At 40.5% G+C, this 23,928-nt stretch overlaps 1 protein-coding gene across 31 annotated transcripts in view; it reads left to right on the top strand.

Annotated features, from left to right (window-relative positions):
- The window catches only part of Nrxn1 (neurexin 1), a 1,158,653-nt gene that overhangs the window by 697,872 nt on the left and 436,853 nt on the right, over positions 1 to 23,928 (top strand). For 4 of the 31 annotated variants that reach the window (XM_052186625.1, XM_052186624.1, XM_052186623.1 and 1 more), the window contains exon 1: positions 7,242 to 7,835. The exons of the other annotated variants lie outside the window; for them this stretch is intronic. In XM_052186625.1, the coding sequence (XP_052042585.1) occupies positions 7,589 to 7,835 (247 nt within the window). In that variant the 5' untranslated portion in view covers positions 7,242 to 7,588. Of the gene's footprint in view, positions 1 to 7,241; positions 7,836 to 23,928 lie in introns of those variants that run through there. 31 annotated transcript variants of the gene reach the window in all.

Genomic DNA, 23,928 nt, shown 5'->3' with positions numbered 1-23,928 from the left:
CTAGACCATTGTATGCTACGAAATGAAAATGATGGTGTCTCAAAGTCTTCAAAAATGTTTTACAGCAGAGAAATGGTCCAACACCATCATACATGCTTAGAGCACACCGACCTGTCTATAGTTTTGGAGGCAGCTAAATGGAGGTGAGATCGATGCTGTGTAGCTTCAGCAAAAGGCACAGCGTGTTCAGTAGTAGAGCCTATGCCAAGGGTTGTATTCAGACAGAAGAATGGTCCAGTCTTCTTCCCCTAACCTAGCAGCTCCAGAGTCACCTGCTAGGCATCCAGCATTCAGGAAGCCAAAACCAAAGGAACCTGTGACCTGACACATACAAAAATAACAGAACTTATAGGTTTTTCAGTGCACACTATAATTTAAGCATGATATATTTAGGGGAACCAAATTAATAAATTATTTGATAAATTAGCAAGCTTGACAGGGTAAAGAGATTTGAAAATATTCTTAAAGCCCACTCCACAGCTCCTTATGTTTATGTTTTCAGTTTCTTGCTAAAATATACATATGTGAATACAGTGTTTAACCCATCAAAAATATGTTCCAATAATATTAAGTGCAGGACCATAATCATTCTGCAGATGAGCAAACTTGGAATGATGATACCTGATGTCACATTAATAATGGCAGAGAGAGATTCAGACTCACACACTGGCACCCCAGTTCCATGTTTCCCAACTAAGGAATGAACACACTCACCTTGGAAGAATGTGGGCTATGGGGCAGTTTGTCAACCGTACAACAATACAAGTTTAATGAAAAGTAGACAAAGAGTACATCCTGACCGTGACTTTAATTGCTGCTACTCAAGCAGACACCTGCAATATGTAAAGATAGTTACCTTGGTGCTTAGGCACTGACTTTTATTTAGACCATCATTAATTACATTTTTACTAAATAGGACAAAGGAAACATACAGATGATAAAATATTCCAGTCCTAAATATAAGTAACCTTGACTTCACTGAAGTCAACTGAATATCCACACTTTAATTTCATTTGAGTGGATTGGGTGTCATGTTGGCTCATGTTGAATGTACCACTCAGTAGACTCTTAAGTAATAGATCGATTGACTATGTATACCAGTCTATGTCTGTGACTGGATGATGGCTATTTGCGGATGAAAATGAACTTCTAAATCTATATACAAACTACACACAAAATGACTTCTGCTACAGTTTACCATATTAACAGAAAATAACAACAAAGGGATTACAGTAGATACACAAGTGTGCTTTTATCTGTGGAATGTGGATTTCTTCTCTTTCTCTCTTAGTGTCCTTGTTCTTCTATACTGATCAATCTCAAAATACCCTTCAGGACCTCACTTCATATAGAGAGGTAACAAAATCAGGAGTTTATATTTAGAGTTTTCATAGACTCTGTTCTTTTGTGAATCCTTCCCTCTTTTCTCCTTCAGTTCTGAGCACAGGAAGGCGGAAATATGGGATCTGCTTGTCTCTACGATAACATCAGTAGAATGGCAAGGTGCAAAACTGACATCTCCTCATTTTAATTTTTAAAAGATTAGTGCTGCCTGTGGGTTTTAATATACTTCCCCTCTGCTACATTAATGTCTACTTTCCTATTTAAAAAGCTTAATACTGAGCCATAAGGATTTCCAATTAAGCTTTAGAAAACCACGGAAAGGTAGAAATGTCTGCCTGCTAACTATTCTTTTCTTCAAAACAGAAAGAGTAACTTTGGGATATGAGAAAATAATTTGAAATGGTCATTCCTACTCTATTTCTTTCCAAATTCCACTCACTCTTCCTTCCCATCTCCTTTTCCTCCCTCTTCCCTCCTCCCTCCTCCCTCCTCCCTCCTGCAAAACCTCATCATTCACTTCCAAACACTATTGTCCATCTCAGGCTATTCATGTTGTTGTTCATAGTAGATCATTGTTTGAGTTATCGTGTGATGAATAAACGCACACAGCTATCTGGTTCCTTTGGGTAGTACTTAGGAGATAGAGTTGTTAGAGGCAAGTGAGGGTTAGTTATTCCTCTACAGATCCCCAAATAGCTTATTGTGAATGCAAGACATAGATCAGTCTCTACTATAGAAACAGACTTTAATATTAAGTATACATAAAATTATACAGCTCTTTTTGGTAGGTTGAGGAGGTTCTAGTCTTTTCCCTATTTTTCTCCTTATGTTCTTCTTAAAGTAAACCCAAAGGTGATTTATCAAAAAATGTTTCCTTCATACTAATATGACAAGCGTTGTTGTGTTAAAGTGCATTCACTTCATCATCTCTCGGTATTAGGTGGCTATCAGGATACAATGTGACTATCAACGTCACATCATTTTGTAATGACTACATGAGTTAATACAATCAGACCATTGAGTCATGCCTGCTACAGATAACTTGTTGGTTCTCAGTGTTATTTTGACATCATTACACATGATAAAGTATAGATGAATTTAGGATTCAGATTATTTTATTCAAATAGAAGTAAAATGTCTACACAAGATATTTTGGCTACTCCACACAATTTGCTACATTAATAACTGAAAGAAAGAGGGCCAGTTCCAAACCCCCACTTCAACAACTTTTAATAGTTATTAATCTATTTTAAACAGAGACGTATATTCAAACTGAAAAGCACAGCTCCAGCATTTTTGGAGACCATGATGGACCAAGACTTTTAGCAGCTGTCTCTGGTTTCTGAGGATGTGGCTGTGATGATAGAGTATAAACTGTGGATGAGGAGTCAGTATGTTGGTACAACCCCAGCTGTTGCAGAGGCTGAGGCAAGAGGATAACTTGGGAACAGTGTGAGGGTGCAGTGAGTCTGAATCTCAAAAGGAAAAGAAGAGAGCCTCAGATAAAGTCACTGACTTTCAAAGACTACACGTTCTGAAAAAAATGAATAAATCAGATAGCCCAAGCCCCATGTTTCCTCTGAAAAATTTCTGAGCTATATAAAACCAACAGCTTGTTGGGCATGCCTCAGTTTCCCTTAGCATAATCTCAAATGGCCAGCCTAATCATCTGGAGAGACACAGATTAAACAATAAGAATAAGATTTATTACCTCATCCAAAAGAGGCATGTGTGTTTGTCTGTAAGGTTTTGCCTACCATCTGGACAGAGAACTACTTCTTGTTTCACAAAATTACTACCATTTATAACAAACACTGCCTGTGCAGCCGCAGTGCTGTGTCCACCCTAGCACCTCCTAAGTATTGCAAAGGTGCCCTGGACATCTGCCTGGAAGACAATAGCTACAATTTTCTCTGTCAAGACAGCGATAAATACTCCTTCTTAAGCTCCTGAGACCCCTGTAAAAAGGGGGAGGCTGTAGATTTCCAGCCTACCCTTTACCTAACCCTGCCTTTATTCCCCAAGGCCCTTAGCAATATAAGGCAGGAGGGAGATTCTTTTTCAGTGAATTGTCTTTGGAAAACTCATCGGAACCTTCCGTAGTGATTCTCTTTGTATGCACTTTAACATCTAGAAGTCACTTCCTAATGTCCTACTTTTCCTAGCAATCAAAAGAATAACAAACAGAGTCATTCTTGTTTATTCATACAGAAAGATTCTTCACTTGCCCCTTCACTAGAGTGTTTCACCCTAAATTATATGCTTTGATAATCATTAGTGCACGTGCAAACAATAGTGAAATTTTCAGGCCCCCGAAGGGTTCAAAGCTCAAGTTGAACAAGATCCCCTCTGCCTTCCTGACTCTGGTCCTAAATCACATAAAAGCATTCAGATTGCAGTTTCTTTAGTGTCTGGGTTTGGTTTTGTTATGACTGACTGATTTCGGCTTTTGATTTTTTTTCTGAGACAGTACCTCATGTAACAACATGATTCTTCTGCTTCTAACTCACCTCTCAAGCTCTTTGCTTACCTCTTTATGCTTTCCTTCGCTGATTTTAATATTTGAAAATAATGCCCAGTCCTGTCACTGAAAGGCTTACAGGCTTGTCCTTGACAGACAAATGCATGTCCTGCATGAGCTTCATTTGGGTCAAGAGTTCAATGCTAATTAATGAACAATGTACATCAAGTAATATCTTTAAGCAGAAGCATATGAAAGGTTGTTTGTTAACTAGTGATTCAAAATGATGTTACTGGGGTTCAGAAGAACCTGACGCGACATTTCTCAAACAGCAATGATTCAGTTGTGCTGCTTCAGTGTTCACGGTGACCAAAACCATGGCCATGAAAATTGTGAGAACTTGATGTGTTTGAGGTTACCTATGTTTCACACATGCTGGGCACTAGAGGGAGTACAAAGGAAGACTTAGATCCTGTCCCTTTGGGGGATCTAGTTGGAAAGGACAAATTACACCATCTATGGGGTACTGGAGAAAATACACTTCATTGCGTACTGATAGACAGGGTATAAGATACTGGGTACACTAATCAGCCTATGCAGCTTATACCCGCATGGGAGAAGATGCACCCTGCCTCAGATGCATGGAGAAGTAGAATTTTAAAAAGCACTCTAACATTAAATAGTGCATTATATCTTTTCTACCTCACGGGATTGTTAAGAAAGATAAGAGGGTGACTAGTATATGAATGAACCTGTGGTGCTTTGGAGAGAGGCCAAGAAGCAATTTGACACAACTAGTAAAAGATGTTTCCAAGAAAGACAGCAGCTTTTCTATCACCTAAACCAATCTTCTCTCCTCTTTCCATGCAGACACTAAAATGTCACATTCAGAATATGGGGCTATAAGCAGCACCTTCCTGTACGTATACTTGTTAATGGATGTGGGTGTGGACCTACCACTGCTCATGTGTGAAGGTCATAGGACAATGTATGACCGTCTGCCCTCTTTGTACCTTGTTTGAGACAAGATCTCTTGTTGCTGTGCAAGCTGGTTTACGTAATATTCCTGTTTCTGGAGAGTCTCCTGTCACCACCTCTAATCTCTCTAGGGGCACACTGGGGTCACAGATGCCTGAACTGCTCTATGTAGATTCTGGTGATCCAAACTCTGGTTGTTGGGCTTTTTACTGCAGATACTTCTCCCCATATACCCATCTCCTCCATCCCTGGACCTATATTCTTAATAACATATTCTGAAGATTATTTTCTTCATTCTGTTGGAGCTGTACTTTATATAATACATATAAAGATGATTGTTCATATGAATTAACATACATACTCAACAAAACACAAGGATATGAGCAGCATACAGTAGGAGATGTAGGTTCTGTTCTCTTGATATTTCAGCCCCTCTGGGAAACTGAGAAACAATGTATTTACATAGAATAATGAAATTGTTAAGAATTATATTTCCAATAAAATGAAATAAGGCTTGAGGGGGAAATGGGGTGACGATGGATTACCACACATGTGACTTGGAACCCCTGGTATTGTTTGTGGATTGACTTACAAACTTACCTGTTTCTAAGAACTAGACAAATTCAAATGGCCACGTAGATACGGAGCTGATTTGAACCAAATCTTCTAAGAATAACTTTCAAAGGTATACGAGTTCACATCAAGTATGGTAACACATTCCTGTAATTTCAGTGCTTATGAAAACTGGGTAGGGAGATGTGGGGTTGAAGCCCAGGCGAAACTGTATGATATCCTGTCTTAATATAACAATAATTAATAATAATATTTTAATAAAACTCTGGCTCTCATATTTTTTGCTTCATGTTATACATAGAGTCAAAAGTCTCTGAGAGGCTGTGTGCTCAGAAGTGTGTGGATTTGTCCTTCAACAGAAATAACTGCAAGATTCTCACCCTAGGGGGCACACTGCTATCATCATCATTTGTTGAAATACTGAGCAATATTTCAGCTATAGCCCGCTCCATCTAAATCTGAAGGGACCCCCATCTGGTTCTATGTACATTGTGTGATCTAGTATAAAAGCAGGCTTTTTCCTGTTTTGTTTTCCCCCCCTGGGGACCCAAAGCTTTCAGGAAAGATGTCCAGTTTCATATAAATGTCCTTTTTTGTTCTTGGGGACACTAGATCTTAGAATGCTTGGCCCTGATTCTATTTCCCTTATGAAATAGGGCAAGGACCGGCCATTGGACGACTCGATATCTCAAGAATTCTTGGTTATCCCAATCTATTTACTGAAAGACAGTTAATTCACATCACTTCTCAGTTCTCTTTTCTCCCTCCTCAGTTCCCTGCTTCCTCTTCTACCTCTTCCCCTGCTGCCCACCCTGTTGTCTTTCTGGACTGTCACTTCCCCTGACTTAACACTGGCTCCTATGAGACACGATGTTGTAATGGGAAGGAGGGCTCTTTGTTATAAATAATACGTGCAGTAAGCAGATGATCCGAACCGACGCTGAGTGGATGGTGTCAAGCCTTTTTTAGCAGTTTGGTTTTAAACACCCGGTAGAACAAGTTTGGTCCAATAAAAAAAGCCGAATCCCTTCCCTTTTAAGAGCTGTAAAGACACTGGTTACTTTTATGCAGAGGGGTAGGGGACAGTGCCTTTTGCCCAAGTGATTCAGAGGAAAGGATCACCTGGCTAAGGAGGGAGCACTGCGTTTAGGTGTTTCCCCGCATCGCTGTCCACGTGTCCCTATGATGTGTGGAGAATGCCAGGGAGAGGCAAAGCGGGCGTTTTTTTTCCCCAGAAAGATAGACCAGCCTCCCTCGTTACATAGGCTCGTCCTCTGCATTGCATCCGAGCTTCGGTGATTTGCTGTTTGGAGACTGCAGATTTGCATAGAGCTCCTAGCTTCACCAGCGTGTGTGGTTTTTCAGTTCTTTTATTTATTTTTTTTCTTTCTATTTTTCTTTCCTTTTCTCTTTCTCTTTTTCTTTCTCTTTCTTTCTTTTTTTTTTATTTTTCACCTCTTCCGCTCCTTCATCTGCTCCTGCTTTTCCTCTGCTCGCTTTCCCCAGTTCGATCCCTTCTGTCTTCACAAGGGTGCCCTCTTCCCTCTGAACCCATCGCCGGGCGTAAGTGTCAGGAGGCGGCAGACTCGGAGATTGCCTCAGGAGCAGGCGATGCGCGCGGCTGCTCTGCGCGCTGCCCGGGGGAGGCTGGCGGGAGCTGGAGAGCTGGCCAGGGCTGAATGGAGGGAAGGGGTGCCTCGCGTCCATGGGGTCTACTTCTCTCCTGAAAGAAGGCTGGACCGGCGAAGTGGTTTCCCCGTTCCCCACGCACAATGCTAAATGGATTTACCTAGTGGATTCCCGGTGGATGGCTGTCATGTAGAAGTGAAGACCCTCCGGGAGGAGCTTTAAACAATTTCCAGGCTCCCCAACCCCGGTACACACTCTCGCCCGAAACTCTTGGGGAGTATCTCTGGAGAACCTGGAGCCCTGCAAACGTGGGAGCAGCCACCGTCTCTGCGCTTGCTGTTCTTCGGGGCTGCCTTTCTGGACAAGTCCCCCTGCCAGCTACATTTGCCTCGGCTATGTTTCGGATTGTTCGGGGTGTAGGGCACGGCAGACTCCAGGACCCCGAGAAGACTGTCCGAAGGAGGGAGAGGATGGGTGCCCTGGCGCGGTGAGGCGGCCAGTCCAGCAGTCCACGGCGAGCCGCCTGATCCCCGGCTTCCTCTCCTTTTCTTGTGCCCCAAACTTTGCCTCCTGCGGCGGCTGCCCCTTGGCGGGAGCCCCGCCATGTACCAGAGGATGCTTCGGTGTGGCGCCGAGCTGGGATCGCCCGGGGGCGACAGTGGCGGCGGCGCAGGGGGGCGCCTGGCCCTGCTCTGGATAGTCCCGCTCACCCTCAGCGGCCTCCTAGGAGTGGCCTGGGGGGCATCCAGTTTGGGAGCGCACCACATCCACCATTTCCATGGCAGCAGCAAGCATCATTCAGTGCCTATTGCAATCTACAGGTCACCAGCATCCTTGCGAGGCGGACACGGTGGGTCTGCAATGCCAAGTTCTTGCGGGTTATCCCCTGGCTTCCCTTCTTCAACCCTGCACTTGATCGCGGCTTCTCGGCCCTTAAGGCTCTAAGATATGGGAGCCAGAGAAAAGGGAGGTGCATTAGGTGTGCTTGTTGGGAGCCACTTATCTCTTTGAAGACAATAGACGGGGATGGGTGAAGGCAGAGCGGGTGTTTGTGGTGAGGGGTAGGAGGGGCGTGCCTTGCCGAGATGCTGGGAGATGTGGGCATCTAATAAAGGACCAGCCAGGACAGGGAGCCTTGGCCCCCGCTGGAAGGGGGCGTCTTTTGCCAGAAGGTCACTCAGTGGCCAGATGGGGCGCCGCGCTGCACAGAGGGACTTGAGGGAGAGAGAGGAGGGCTCTGCAGAACCTTTTGTCTGTGCAGCACTGCTCCACCTCCAGACCATCTTCCCTGGCCTGAGCAGTGAGCTTTCAAACCTGTGCATCTCTCCGAAGCGCTGCTCCCAGACTGAAGTGCCAGGAAAGAGGGCCCGGGACTAGGCACCCACTCAACAGGAGGCCAGTCCCTCTTGTCCCACTTGTGTCTTACTTTGAGAAGGCAGCATTATAACGAGCTACCCTCTCTGATCCTGGTCAGTCCCTACTGGACACAGACTTCCTCCTGGAAACCATCCTTTCTCTGCTACACACACACACACACACACACACACACACACACACACACACACAGCTGAGTTATCCTCTAGATGCAATGGGAGTAATCTGTGACTTCACAGACCCTATCTCCCTGAAGATCAGGCTCCTGAACACAGCTTAGCTTCTCTTTCCATGGAGGGTTTCCACAGAGTGGCTAAGCCAGGAGTTCTGCCTGGAAGAAGAGAAATTTGAGGAAAAGGGAACTATTTTCCAGTTGGTTAGGACAGAGCTGAGTGTACAGAAATGCCTTGTGAGCCACTATCCTCTGATCTTTAGATAAAAGCTTCACTGAATATCAGATTCATCGAATTGCCAAAAATAAAATAACAAAATCAGCTAGTTGTTTTTCCCTTTCAGTGTATGTGAGGCTTTCTCCACTTTCTCTGTCTTTGTCTTCTCCGAATGCTGGAAGTTGTGATCATTTTCCTTGGCTGCTCTTCCATCTCTTTCTTACAATCCATTTACCTTTGAGACTCTGCTCCTTGGATCCTCTGCCCCCTCACATGTATTTCCCCTCCCAGGGGCAACTGTTAGTACTGTGATGTTGGTCCCTTCTCCTGGGATAGACTTTCTACCTCGGGACTGCTGTGGGATAGGCATGAAAAGATACATACAGCATGATCTAATGAACAGAGGCAGGTCACCCTGGCAACCCCTCACTGGGAGTGGAATAGTGACACACTTTACTTTGGCTCCAAAGAATTGATTGTTTACCTCACATGGTTCTCCCAGGAATTCCTTTAGAGACACCTAGTAAAACCTGAACCAGGGCTTTCGAGAAGTATCAGAGGTCAGATCCCTCTGATCTGGGAAATGGTAACGAGTTTAAGGTGCTTCTTCCGCTGACTCCCTAGATGTTGGGGAGAATACAGCTGCCTTACCTGAGTGTAGCCCTCAAGTATTGCCCTGTCTTTGTGTAGAATTATACCAATCCCGTGGGAGGAAGGAGAGCCAGGGCACAGGAGGGCCAGACAGACGTGGGTGGGTGGGAGTGGTGTACCAGATGGGGGTATGTGAGGGTGTAGGATGGCTAATTGTAGCAGTGGGGCATGGTGAGCTAATAATCTCATATGCACATGAGTTCTCTGTGGGTTTGACTCTGCAGAGTGACCAAGTGATGAGGCCTGAGACTGGGGACAGGGCCTGTGGAGGTGACAGAGGACAGCAAGGGCCCCTGTAGCAGTTTGACACTCCTTTACAAATGCAGCTTCTACCCCAGACAGACACTGGTCTTTGGTAACATTTATTTCCCTCCAGAATACACTGATTGTCTGTATGTGAATGAAAAATCAGTCTCATCTATCACTGAAAAGGAGAAATCGTGACAGACTGGTGGGGACAGTGCATGGGCCACAGTTGGCATTGTTCTTTAGGGTCAGATAACTTTCTTTCTTTCAGAGATGTTACTTGTGTGGCCACGTTTGTTTGTCACAGCTTCCTCATCCCCACATACTCACCAGTTAGAATGTAAGGTCCTGAATAAAATACAGGTGTGAAGTTTTCACATGTCTCCCCTCCCTTCTCTAGAAAAGTGACAATTCTAAAGAGAACGAGCTAAGAACATTAGGCTGAAAAACCAGCCTCTAAGGGTGGTGCACTCTGAAACCAGGGTGTGCAGGAGGTGCAGCGGGCCCAGAGCGGGGCTCGGAGGGTAGCTGGAAAGAAACCTAATAAGAAAGAGGTGATGTTGAATTTGTTGGGTCAATAAGCTTGATGAATATTTAGCTAATTATTAGGACAAAGGGCTCACAAGGAAAGAATTGCTGAGCCTAATAGATGAGAAAGAAAGCAGAGCACAAAGGTAACTTACAGTGTGATGCATTTCTACCAGGAAATGAAGGCACGTTAACGTTTTGTTTTAAAATCTGTGACTCTTGCAAATGTGTGGACAAAAATACATGAGCCTGTTGGATTGTATTAGAATTAATGAGATGCATAGGAGTGCTTATTTCTTAATAAGAAGTACATGCATATGTGCTCAGATGTATAGAAGGAAAGTGGAGCTTGGGTAGTATATGTTAAGGAAGAAAATGTTAGTGTCTTATGTTTGGGAAAGCGCTGCGCTGAGGATCCAGGTTCATTCTTCTTCATTCTCTTCTCAGTCCATGCTTCATTTGCACTATTATGAGGTGTCACTGACAAGGTTTGCCTGTGCAGGGGAGGGAGCTCATGTCTACCACACATGTCTTTGTGCAAGCTGACCCAATTGCAGAGATTGTGGTAAGGATTTTCTTAAGTGCATATATATGAGAAGCAGATTTGGAGACAGTTTCTGCCCATCCCCTCCCCAATTTTGTATGAATTTAAAAACATAAATGGTGAAACAACTTATGTATAAAATCATATTTTTCTAGTTAAGTCAGTGGAGAGCTATGTAACTGTAAATGATAAGAAGCAAGCCTGCTTATAATTAAAGCCAACTGGAGTCCAGAATAGAGCCGTGTGCTCAGCTAGAACTGCTTTTGTGCTGTGCCATATGTGCAGAGCTTGAAATGATGTCAGTGCCGTGCCCAGGTCCCCTTCTCAGCTCCCAGCATTCCTGAGCACCGCTGTTCCGCGTGCTTTAGAAAATTAGCTTACAGCATCTCAATATTTTCAGAAGATACAGAAAGGAGACAGCATTCACAGATCTTAGCAACCAATGTCAGTTCTTCTTCTCCCACAAATACGAGCTCTGGAAATTACATTGCTGTGATGAGCTCATACTAGTAAAGGGCAAAAGAGTTTCTCCAGGGGGAGATGTTAACAGATTTCAAAGGGGGGTTGTATTTGAAGGAACTCAATGACATTATATAAGGAAAAATTCATAGCTGGAATTTATAACATATTCTTCCAAAGTACTTTCCAGGTATATGCTAAAGTTCTAAGAGGAGTGGTTAAGTTTTGAAGGGAACTTAAATATATTTTGTGTGTGTGTATGTGCAAGGCTACTGAGACATGTCATGTCAAAGATGGGCCAAGAATTGGAGCCAATCTCTGATCAGAGTGAAAGAGAAGTTACAGTCAGAGTTTTGTGACCCAATAACCCAAAGTGATTCTATGATCTCAGAGGTTTTTAAGCTGGAGTAGAGAGGGTTCTCCGTGTGGCTTCACACGGAGTAGAATTTATTATGTATAATCCAGCCACCAGTTTTGTGGCAGCATATCTCGACACCACTATGTGCTGCATGTAAGAAACACTAAGTCGGTGGCCCACCGGTGTCTTGAATATCTCTGCTGTGGACTGTAGCATGCTTGTTGATAGACTTTCTGACTTATTTTGGATCAAACCAAGTGGATTGATTAGCAAAACTCTTCACTATGTTCTACTTGGATGAAGATTGTTCTGGTCGTTAATTACTGTAGGTGACTGGAGACTTTTTAACTCTGAATGTTTAGAACAGGTATTGGTACCCCACACTTGTACTGTTGACATTGTAAACAAAGGCATCACTGATATGTTTTGAAGAAGATGTTCAGTGAATAGTGTAACACATTTTTGAGCCATTTATGTTCTAAACAATCCCGACAGCCTAGAGAAATTTTGAGTTTGTTCCCAAATAGTAATATATTTATGCTTTAGATTGTTTATCCATTTGCTGAGTAAACACACCATAAATACTTCTAATGGGAAAGTGTCTATATTTGTTTGTGTCCCAGGTACCACTGAGGGTACAATATAAGGGGACATGTAGGGGGAGGGGCAGCTAGGAAGAGCCAGCGCACATAAAGTCCAATCATCACATTTATACATTAGCTCTAAAAGTCATGCTGTTACAAAATATCAATCTTTAGATAAATAAACATAATTCCCTTTTTGGAAACAGGTAATCTCCAAACACAATGAAAAATCCCTACGAAGTTTATCCATATGTAACTGTCATTTGGACTGTATCACAAAATGGTCAAATAAAAATATGAAACTGACTTTTATCACCACTATCTTCTATTGCCTTAAATATTAATGTTCTAGGAAGATTTCTTTGCACATTGCCCTCTGTCAAGTTGCAGCTTTTATTTCTTTTATCATAAAGACAAATTTTATTTTTCAAAAACACACTGGGCTTGTTTTATAAGAATATTTAAGATGTAAAATTCATTGGTTTAAATGTACACTAATGTGTAAATTATTTAGACAGCTCAGCCTGGTGATGATGATTCTTAGAAGTATGCCACGTGGAAACTTGGCCATTGTCACTTATTGGAGCCATGTAAACTTACAAAGCTATTTTTTCTTAACTTACAAATTGAAGATGCAGCAAATTACAACACTAGTAACAACAAATGAGATCATGAACTTTAAACTATACAAGCTATAGAAGTTTTATAATATTTAGCAATTAAGAGCATAGTAAGAAGTAGCTATGCATAAAAGCAATCAACTAACTGAGTTCTAGCTGGGCCTGCTAATTATTAACTGAGTGACTTCTGGAATTGATTATTTCTTTAAATGTTAGCCACTTTCAGCTCTAAAGTTGGATGAGAACATCTCTTGTCACTTAACACCACTGTGACAACAGACACCTAAGTAGCTTGAGTGAACTAGACCAAGAGGGTCATGCAAATAGGGACAATGGAGGGAGAATCCATGTCTTTCAGTGCATCTTCCTCCTTGTTAAATATGCTTCCCTGAAGCTATTGGGAGGTCATGCACAGGCCGGGTCTACTTCAGTTATTCTTTTACCTGTTTAGTTGATCAGCAAAGGTTAACTGGACTTAACCTATGCTGAGCATAGGTGTTTAATTGAGATTAAACATAGCTCTCAGAATGGATTACATCACATCTTGTATAGAAAACACCTAGCCACCCTTCCTCTACTTTTACCTAAACCAATAGTTAACCATCAGAGCCCGAAATATTGCTATACCTTGTATTTCTCTTTTATGGAAAGCACATATTTTAATATGTTAAAAATCTCAGTAGCATCCAGCATGCTTTTATTGTTTAGTCAATCAAAAGACTATAAGACTTCATGTCAAAGAAGTCTTTGACAAGACTTCTCCACAGTGGTCCGTTCTCAGTATCAACTGAACATGACTTTTGTTTTTAATTCTGCATGCTCTGCTTGTCTTTTCCAGAGCTTTGTTGATTCTGGGCATGCTTGCCCTACTTTTTCTGCTGCTGTGATGAAATATCCTGACAATTGCAACTTAAGGGACAGGGCTCCCAGTCTGAGGATAAAGTCCATCACAGCAGGGATTCGTAGCCACAGCAGCTTAAGCAGTTGAACCAGTTACGTCCAGGCATGGGAACTAGTGTTCCCTGGATGCAGGTGCTCAGCCAGCTTTGTCTTATTGCCATTTCCTTTCTTGTATTCCAGGACCCAAGCCTTGAGAGGGATGCTATTCACCATTAGGGTTTGTCTCCCCATCTCAATTAACCTATCAAAGTATTGCTTCGCAGTCATGTAAGAGGCTAGCTTAATCTAAAGGACCCCTCCCAGGTGTGCTTTGAGACTTGATATCTGTCAAGGGTTAACAATAAATTTTATCACAATGGGTTCTAAATGAATAATGAATTCAGGTTTTAAAAACAATCCAAACACCCCAAGATTTGCTCAGGTGGTGACAAACCCAGGTACCTAGAAGTCCTGCTGTAGGGTTCATCCAGGCTCAGGGTCCACTTTCCCAGTGCTCTTCCCTTAGCTACTATCTCAAGGGATATCTGGGGATAAACACCTTTCTTCACCACTTGATCTTCATCTTGGTTCATTCTTCTCTACACAAGTTATGGAATATCTCTTCATACAAGTTACAGAATATCTCTTCATAGCGAAACGTGTAATAGCATTTTGAAATATTCCAAAATGCTAGAATTTTGAGAATTAATCCTCCACACTGCATACTTCAAGTTTTGACAGAGTGGAATGAAAGCAGCTATCTTTGCAAGTGTATCCCATGGTGCCTTCACCTAGTTTCTCAGTTCATCATCTGCACAGCCTTTTCAAGGTGTATAATCATTATTTGCTGACAAAGAAACACATTCAGAGAGATGCTGTTTCTTCCACGGCTACTTAATTAATAAGCAGACACTTTTCTTTTGCTTTTTCCATGACAAGTATGATAAAGGCAGAGCTTTGAAAACTGCTTTGCATGTCATTGTCAAAGACCTGAATTATGTCCAGTCATTGCTCTCCAATTCAATTATCAAAAGGTTGTTTAATATTAGCCAAGGAAATATAGCTAACTCATACAATTACTAACAATTTCCAGATGTGTGTGAAATTTCCATATATATTTTTTCTAATATAAAAATATAATTTTCTTTATTGGTATATTTAAAAGCATATATTTGTTGTACATTTTATGTATAATGCAGAGTCAGGGCTTTTTTTTTTTTTACTCATTTATCATTTACAGTCCAGATTTTATCCCCATCCCAGTCCACCCTCTGACTGTTCTACATCCCATACCTCCCTGCCCCACCCTCAGTGGCCACAAGGATGTCCCTACCCTCCACCCCCAATCCACCAGACCTCCCACTCCCTGGGGCCTCAGGTCTCTTGAGCATTAGGTGCACCTTCTCTGAGTCCAGACCCTGTACTCCTCTACTATATATATTTTGGGGGCCTCATATTAGCTGGTTGGTGGCTCAGGTTTTCACTTTCAAGAATTTCAAGTGAAAAATAAATGGGAAATGTATATTTGCATTCCAGGAATTCTAGCTAATCCTATAATGTAAAGAGTAAGAAGTAAAGTGGAAATAGACTGACAAATAACATTTCAAAATCATGTTTCAGCACTAGTCTCAGAGTATAATAACTAAATAGCAGTTCCACTAATAGATGTATGATTATGTGACACTAAATCTCAAACGGAGTTTCTTTCAATCATCGAGTATAAGAAATGTATGAAGATTCTAATGTGTTGACTACTGGACACAATGCCAGTGAGATCTGTTAATGGGAACTGAGGCAATAGAGAGAGGCATTTGCCTAATATATTTTCAAAGTATATGTTTCTGTACATATTAGATTTTACAAAAATCCTATAAATATTATAGAAACTTCTATTCTTTAAGGGACTGCAAGTTTAATGCCTTGTATGATCTGACCTGATCATTTATTTTTTATATAAAGGTTATAGATTTTATACGCACCATAAATACTTGGTAATTGACTTTTAAAATTATGTAAGTTTCGTTAGTAAGAAAAGGTATCTGACAACTTCTGAGAGTTAACAAGCAAAAGTCTAAAGCAAACAGTAAGGCAATGCTTTATCCTGTGTGTAAATTGCAAGGTGATGGTATTTTGTAATTTGGACACTATTTGTGTAAAGCTGTTTTGATTAAATGCATACATCAGATGGACATTACTGCATGTAATTATTTATGTGGCGCGGCCTGTCTGGCTGGGAGTGTCCATCTGGTGATCAGCCCCATTTTCCTCAACGACAGCAGAATTCAGAGAAGTTAAACACAAGAGAATCTCCACTGAGACTCTCCCTTAGACAGGCAGCTTCCAATTCTGAAATAACTAATTTATATTAAGACTGAATTGTCTACAGTGTGAATAGTTGCAGCATTTAAGTCACATCACTATGAGTCACAGTGATGCGATCTAAAAGTGTGCTCAGGACAAGGGTGGCAGCCATAGCACTCTCACACAAGCCCATTAGCACGTCCTTCTGAGCCTGCAGTCACACAGTTTACAGAACTGTGGTTTTCCTGATGAATTCCACTTCGAAGTTTTACAAGATATGTCTCTATTGCTGTGAAAATGCTTTTGTTCGTGTCTGTGTATTTATGCCATCTTTTGTGTAGTTAGGTTTTTAGGTAATCGAATGTGTTATAATTTGATATAGGAAAATAATTCTCAGCATTACAAATCCAGATAGGTCTGTGTTATTTTGTATAGAAGATGTATATGGAAAGTGAATTTTCTATTTGGTCTGCAGAGATTGTTTTATAATCTACTTCTTTTATATTTCATATTAGTTCTGAAAGCCTTATCACATCCAAACATGTATGCCTGCATAGTCACTTAAAGTTTATCAGTTTTTGAACTACCTGATTCCAAAGTTAAGAGAGAAATTTTCCTTAATACTGTAAGCTGCATCTTCTTTAAGTCCATAGTTGACATTTTCAATATTGCAATATGCTGTTTTATGTCTACTGACCAAGTGATACATACTGGAATAAGCTGAACAGTTATTTAGTCCCTATCAGAAGGTGGTTCATTGTTCATGCTGGTAACCATGAAAATTATATATTTGGTTTACCTTTCCTCATGACTTGTCCAAAGTATGGGATACAGTCTTGATGCACCATACTGAATGATAGGGCCTAACTCTCCTGAAGCTCTTCTGATGAACATCCTTTTAAAAGGCTTGAATTTTGTATATGCACATGGAACGGCATGTAGACATCATTGTAATAAGTAAAATGTAGAGCAACAGACCATTCGTAGTGGCAGTAATGAAGTTTTTGCCCAAGTAATCTTTTTAGAAGTAAAAGTTTTTTCCTTTTAATAACGTACATTAAATCTTTCTTCCTTCATAGAAGAAATTAATTTAACTCTTGCTTTGTGGTAAGGAAGTAACTTTAATAGAATATGAATTTGCCTTCTGAATTCGCTCTACTATGTCATCCATAGATGACAAAGAACTCTGGTTATGCAAAATGATAGGAAATAGCCAATTCTATCATGCACTTCTTGAGTAGTTTCTTGGTGCTTATTATATGCCAACCACTGTTCTAAACTTGTAACAAAGTAGCAATGCATTTGTTCTCACCACTCTCCCACTTATATATACTATTGATGTCTCACTCCAAAAGCGAGCATATCTGGGCACAAGAAAGTCATTGAGTAGCTGTTTACAATCAAGTTTACAAAGCTGACTTGATATACAAGAAAGCACACTGGGAAGCTCAGGACCCTTACTCCTTTAGTTTCTCTTGAGTAACTGAACATTTTCTGTTTTTTTTTCTCATTTACCTATAACCAGTTCAGTTATTACTTATAACCTGGCACAACAGTTCAGATAAAGACTTTCCAGATTTTTAAATTAGGCTAATTTACGACAAGTCAGTTTTCTGCAAGCACGTTACTCTTTCCATACATTGAATGTGTTCCCATGTCTTGCAGTTTCTAACTGCTCAGTGACTCCAAAAGCTTCCTTGGGCCTGCTCCATTGGCACTGTGTTTATTTTGACAGATTTATCAGTCTCCATATCTGCCACCACATCACATGGGAAGGAGCAATTGTTTAAAGATGTTTATTAATATTTATTAACTACCTTCATTCCACTTGGCAAATACATCCTCTACACAGTTGATAATCTGGTGTGATAATAGACTAATTTGCAAGTACAGCTATGCTTTCAAAAGAACAGGCAACAGTTGGAATGAGCCAGATTATGTGATTATATGCCTGAGAAAAGGGATATTTCTGTATGTGGTTAAGTACAAGTACATATTTCTCAAAGCAGGTTATCAAAATCACAAACTACTTTGAGCATCTTAACTTAAATAATTTTTTTAATTAAGAGCACTTGAAGCTGGGTGGTGGTGGCACACGCCTGTAATCCCAGCACTTGGGAGATAGAGGCAAGTGGATTTTTGAGTTCTATGCAGCCTGGTCTACAGAGTGAGTTCCAAGACAGCCAGAGCTACACAGAGAAAACCTGTCTCAAACCAAACCAAACCAAACAACCAAACCAAACCAAACCAAACCAAACCAAACCAAACCAAACCAAACCAAACAAAACAAAACAAAACAAAGCAAAACAAAACAAAACAACAAAAGAGGACTTGAAAATTTTAAAAATCAAGTTTTATTCCTTGTATTTCCTAGGTTTACACAACAGTGTGAGGAATTTGAGCACTTCTCATAGCTCAGTTATTGTAAGTTTGGGTACTAGATTATGAGTTGGGGCAATATTCAGAAATTATGGTTAATGCTTTGAGGTACAAGTTTCTTAATTATATTTTTCATTAAAATCCTTTTGCTCGTGCAATTTTGCTCTAGAATTTTCATTTTATTTTATTTACTGATATTGTCACTGTCTATAAAACACAGTCTGGGAATTTCAATACAGATCTCCACTATCATGTAAAGAATGGACCTTGGGCTAGTCTGAAAACTTTTCTTTATTAGAAAGGACAGCAAGACTGAGGTTATGTATGAAGTCATAATCTGTGGGGTCTTCTAGGTCAGTATTCATTCTCATATTGTCATTTTATAGTTGATTATAGGTGAGGCCAAAACTGAAATTCATTCTTGGCATCTGATTTATTCAAAAAGAATGACACAGAGGTTAGTAAGGGAATAGCATGTTAAAAACACCAACAACTTTTAAGTCCCTGTTCCTGTGGGAGTTACATGAAGAAACCTGTGTTATTACTGAGTTAGCAAGGCTGCTGCAGTATGTTGTTGGACATTTTTACCTTATGAACATAAACACACACACACACACACACACAGGCATTTGAGATTAAGCCTTTTTAAAATAAAGCAACATAAGATAGAGCACAGAGGGAAGACGTTTAGGAAAAAGATTCCATCTTTCTTTGCCTAGCCTCTGAAAATGTCCTTAAACACAAAGCTGCCTTCACCTGAATGTACTCTGGATGAAAGAGACTTCAAGAAGGAAACAGTGTCTTCTAGTCCAGAGTGCCTGAAGTCACTTCTTTTTAATGGCATCACTTTGATATTTATGCCAACGTCAGCCAGCATGCTATCAAATGAAACTTTCCAGCAACTGTAAAATTCCCTCCTCCCTTCCTTCTTTCCTTCCCTCCTTCCTTATTTCCTTCCATCATCTGTCTGTCTGTCTGCTTATCTGTCTGTCTATCTATCTATCTATCTATCTATCTATCTATCTATCTATCTATCTATCTACATTTATTGTTCTCTATATTGGTGCTTTGACTGCATATGTGTGCATGGGTCACTCTCAGAGGCCAGAAAAGATCACTATATATGCTATGGAACTGGAGTTATAGATGGTTGTGTTTAAACATGTGGGTACTGGTAATTAAAATTGGGACATCTAAGAAGGCAGCAAGTACTTTAACCATAGTCATTTTTCAGGCCCTCCCATTTAATTATCTATTTTGAGAGACAGCTTGATGGTTTCTTAAAATATGTGAATAGTTTCTAATAGACACTTAAGATCCTTGCTTTAATTGTTTCCACTTATTGGAAAAGAGAAGTTGTTTGGCAAACCACTGTTACAGGCAAAACTTTATGCCCATTCAGATTGCTTTTATTTCTGCTGAGTGTCAACATAGTGTCACAAGTGTTGGGATAGTCCCTCTACAGAGTAACTTATCACTCTGCTTTCCAAAGTGTGAAGAAAACTTCTTTTTTTTTTTTTTTTTTTTTACTTTGTTTCGCTAAATATAAAATCTCATTTTTATTTTATTTCAAATAACCTTTATAGGTACACTGACACCAGGGAGGTTGGAGATATGTTAGATGTCTAGTGCCTCTGTTGCATCTGAGAAATGGGTTAATCTATGCAGAAACTGAGCATCACATTGTAAATATATTTTTTAGAACATATTTTTGAGATTTAGTTTTTTTTTTTTGTCTTTTTTTTTATTTGATATAATTTATTTACATTTCAAATGATTTCCCCTTTTCTAGCCCCCCCCCACTCCCCGAAAGTCCCGTAAGCCCCCTTCTCTTCCCCTGTCCTCCCTCCCACCCCTTCCCAGTTCCCCGTTCTGGTTTTGCCAAATACTGTTTCACTGAGTCTTTCCAGAACCAGGGACCACTCCTGCTTTCTTCTTGTATCTCATTTGATGTGTGGATTATGTTTTGGGTATTCCAGTTTTCTAGGTTAATAACCACTTATTAGTGAGTGCATACCATGATTCACCTTTTGAGTCTGGGTTACCTCACTTAGTATGATGTTCTCTAGCTCCATCCATTTGCCTAAGAATTTCATGAATTCATTGTTTCTAATGGCTGAATAGTACTCCATTGTGTAGATATACCACATTTTTTGTATCCACTCTTCTGTTGAGGGATACCTGGGTTCTTTCCAGCATCTGGCAATTATAAATAGGGCTGCTATGAACATAGTAGAGCATGTATCCTTATTACATGGTGGGGAATCCTCTGGGTATATGCCCAGGAGTGGTATAGCAGGATCTTCTGGAAGTGAGGTGCCCAGTTTTCGGAGGAACCGCCAGACTGCTTTCCAGAGTGGTTGTACCAATTTGCAACCCCACCAGCAGTGGAGGAGTGTTCCTCTTTCTCCGCACCCTCTCCAACACCTGCTGTCTCCTGAATTTTTAATCTTAGCCATTCTGACTGGTGTATGCGAAAGATCTGTATGGCAAGAACTTCAAGACTCTGAAGAAGGAAATGGAAGAAGACCTCAAAAAATGGGAAAACCTCCCATGCTCATGGATCGGTAGAATCAATATAGTTAAAATGGCCATTTTGCCTAAAGCACTATACAGATTCAATGCAATACCCATCAAAATCCCAACTCAATTCTTCACAGAGTTAGAAAGAGCAATTATCAAATTCATCTGGAACAACAAAAAACCCAGGATAGCTAAAACTATTCTCAGCAACAAAAGAAAATCTGGGGGAATCAGTATCCCTGACCTCAAGCAATACTACAGAGCAATAGTGTTAAAAACTGCATGGTATTGGTACAGTGACAGGCAGGAGGATCAATGGAACAGGATTGAAGATCCAGAAATGAACCCACACACCTATGGCCACTTGATCCTCGACAAAGAGGCTGAAAACATCCAATGGAAAAAAGATAGCCTTTTCAACAAATGGTGCTGGTTCAACTGGAGGTCAGCATGCAGAAGAATGCGAATTGATCCATCCTTGTCTCCTTGTACTAAGCTCAAATCCAAATGGATCAAGGACCTCCACATAAAGCCAGACACTCTGAAGCTAATAGAAAAGAAACTGGGGAAGACCCTTGAGGACATCGGTACAGGGAGAAAGTTTCTGAACAGAACACCAATATCGTATGCTCTAAGAGCAAGAATTGACAAATGGGACCTCATAAGGTTACAGAGTTTCTGTAAGGCAAAGGACACCATCAAGAGGACAGATTGGCAACCAACAAATTGGGAAAAGATCTTCACCAATCCTACATCAGATAGAGGGCTAATATCCAATATATATAAAGAACTCAAGAAGTTAGACTCCAGAAAACCGAACAACCCTATTAAAAAATGGGGTACAGAGTTAAACAAAGAATTCTCACCTGAAGAACTTCGGATGGCGGAGAAGCATCTTAAAAAATGCTCCACTTCATTAGTCATTAGGGAAATGCAAATCAAAACAACCCTAAGATTTCATCTTACACCAGTCAGAAGAAAACTTCTGATGACAGCAGCAGCCTAGAGTTTTACGATCTGGGCAATTCAGTCAAAGAGCTTCTTGGTTGACATATGAGGCTAGATCTTACGTCATATGCTCATACGCTCATAAGCTCTATGGACTTTGGTGAATCTGTCATTCTTCAGATGGTATGCATGACCATGAGGATCTACCCCATGGCACTAGAACTGTTTAGAAATGGAAAAAATAGTTTCTAGTACAGAATGGAGAAAGTCTCCCATAAGGAGAAACACCTTCAGAGAGGCTTTTAAGTAACTTACATGTTAAGTGTAGAGGCAGCAGTCTTTATACAAGCAAATTACCATCACCCATGCCGTATCTAAAATTATAATTTGTTTTTGAACTTTCACCCTGGTGCTAGGATCAAACCCAGTGTCTTGAACAGGCAAGCAAATGCTCTGCCTTTAAATAGGGTCCCCAGCCTTGCTTCTGCATTTGTTCAAAACAAATGAAATTATGTGATTATAAAATCACTTTTTCTTAGTAATGCTACTCAAAGGGTATGATCACAGTGATCAATGATGATGATGATGATGATGATGATGATGTGTGTGTGTGTGTTCGTGTGTGCTTTATATCTTGTTTGGCTTGGAACTCATTCTATCTTCACAGATGCCTTGATCCCCTTGCAAGAACAAGACCTGTAAAGGCAATATGGTGACAACATGTGTACAGGGAGCTGAGTGCCTTATGTAATTCCATTCATTCAACCTCCTCATTCACAATAAGAAGATATTTAGGTCATTACCAAAATGTGGGTGTTTATACACACTGTGCTAGAGAATCACTGTTCCAACCAGTGCCAGGAAAGCAGAAACCAATCAGTCAGCATGTGATTATCAAGTATGTGGTGTTTGACGTAGGACATTGAACTGGGCTGACAGACCTAAAAGTGGCTGAAAAAATCTATTTTGTGTCTCAGGAATTCGTGCTGAGCCAGCATGCCTCTTGCTCTGCCAACCACCCGGAGAGACCTTGCTTCTTACCTGGAGCAGGGTCACAAAAGGAGAAGAAGGATATCTTTGTTGTTGTTGTTGTTGTTGTTGTTGTTGTTGTTTAATCTCCTGATAGATTTCCTGTTATTCCAATGACCCTGTAAGAACTCCCAAGCCAGTGAACACACCCTCCCTCAGGACACATTGCTACAGGAGACTGGCAGAGATTTTTTTTTATATAATTGAGAAATTGTCCAGTTACATTTTTGTTTTCATGTTTGTAAAGCTCGTTGGCCTTACAAAATGTTTTCTTATTTTACCTTATTTGATATATACAAAAATCCTGTAAATTAGGCCTTGCTGGTTTCTACATTATTTCGCCCATAAGGAAAGGTTGTTGTTTTGGTCACTGATAGTGTGTGGCCTAAGCCAGATTTATAAGCATCAGAACCAGAACTTTCATTGCTTATGCAGATTTCCTGGGTCCCAGTGAGTTGCTCCACCCAAACAGCTGAACATAAGTTGTGTGTGCACTGACCTTAAAGGATCAAAGTTTAAGAAGCTGAATAATTCTGTCAGAATGTCTCCTCTGAAATCCCCTCTCCCCAGAACTGTTGGACCAGAGAGAAAAGATGATTGACATTGTATGAATTTTGTCAGTGTGGTAGGTAAAATTTCTTGTTGTTTATTAGGGTTTTAAAAAAGAATGATTAAAAACAAAGATTGCAATTTGAAGCACACACTTGCTAGCTTTGTATCATTGTTGAAATTAGTTAAAAACAATGATAATATGACCTGGGAAAACAGTCAGGCTGGATACATCTTTATTTAACTGATCTAGTAATGTTTTTTAAATGAACAGTGACAGGGAGCTATATATAATTAAAATACCCAATTACTTGTAGGGAATTATTAAAGAACACTTGGAAAATTTAGATATTCAGTCAAAAAGTTAATAATTAAAGTGTTCTGCTCTTCATGGAGATGACAAAGTAATTTATGCAGAAACTCTCACTGATAAAACACCTTTGGCTTATGCAGTTACTGAGTATGTAGCATAGCTTTCAAGACGCAATCTCTCTAACTGAATTATGGAGTTATCAGAGAGCTTTAGGATCAGGCTCAGAAGTATTCATAGTGCTAAATGAACACTTATTACATTTTCAAAAT

The sequence above is a fragment of the Apodemus sylvaticus genome, chromosome 6 (assembly GCF_947179515.1).
Source record: "Apodemus sylvaticus chromosome 6, mApoSyl1.1, whole genome shotgun sequence".
Lineage (NCBI taxonomy): Eukaryota > Metazoa > Chordata > Mammalia > Rodentia > Muridae > Apodemus > Apodemus sylvaticus.
The sequence above is the reverse complement of the archived record's forward strand: the minus strand, read 5'-3'. Positions and strand labels throughout refer to the sequence as shown.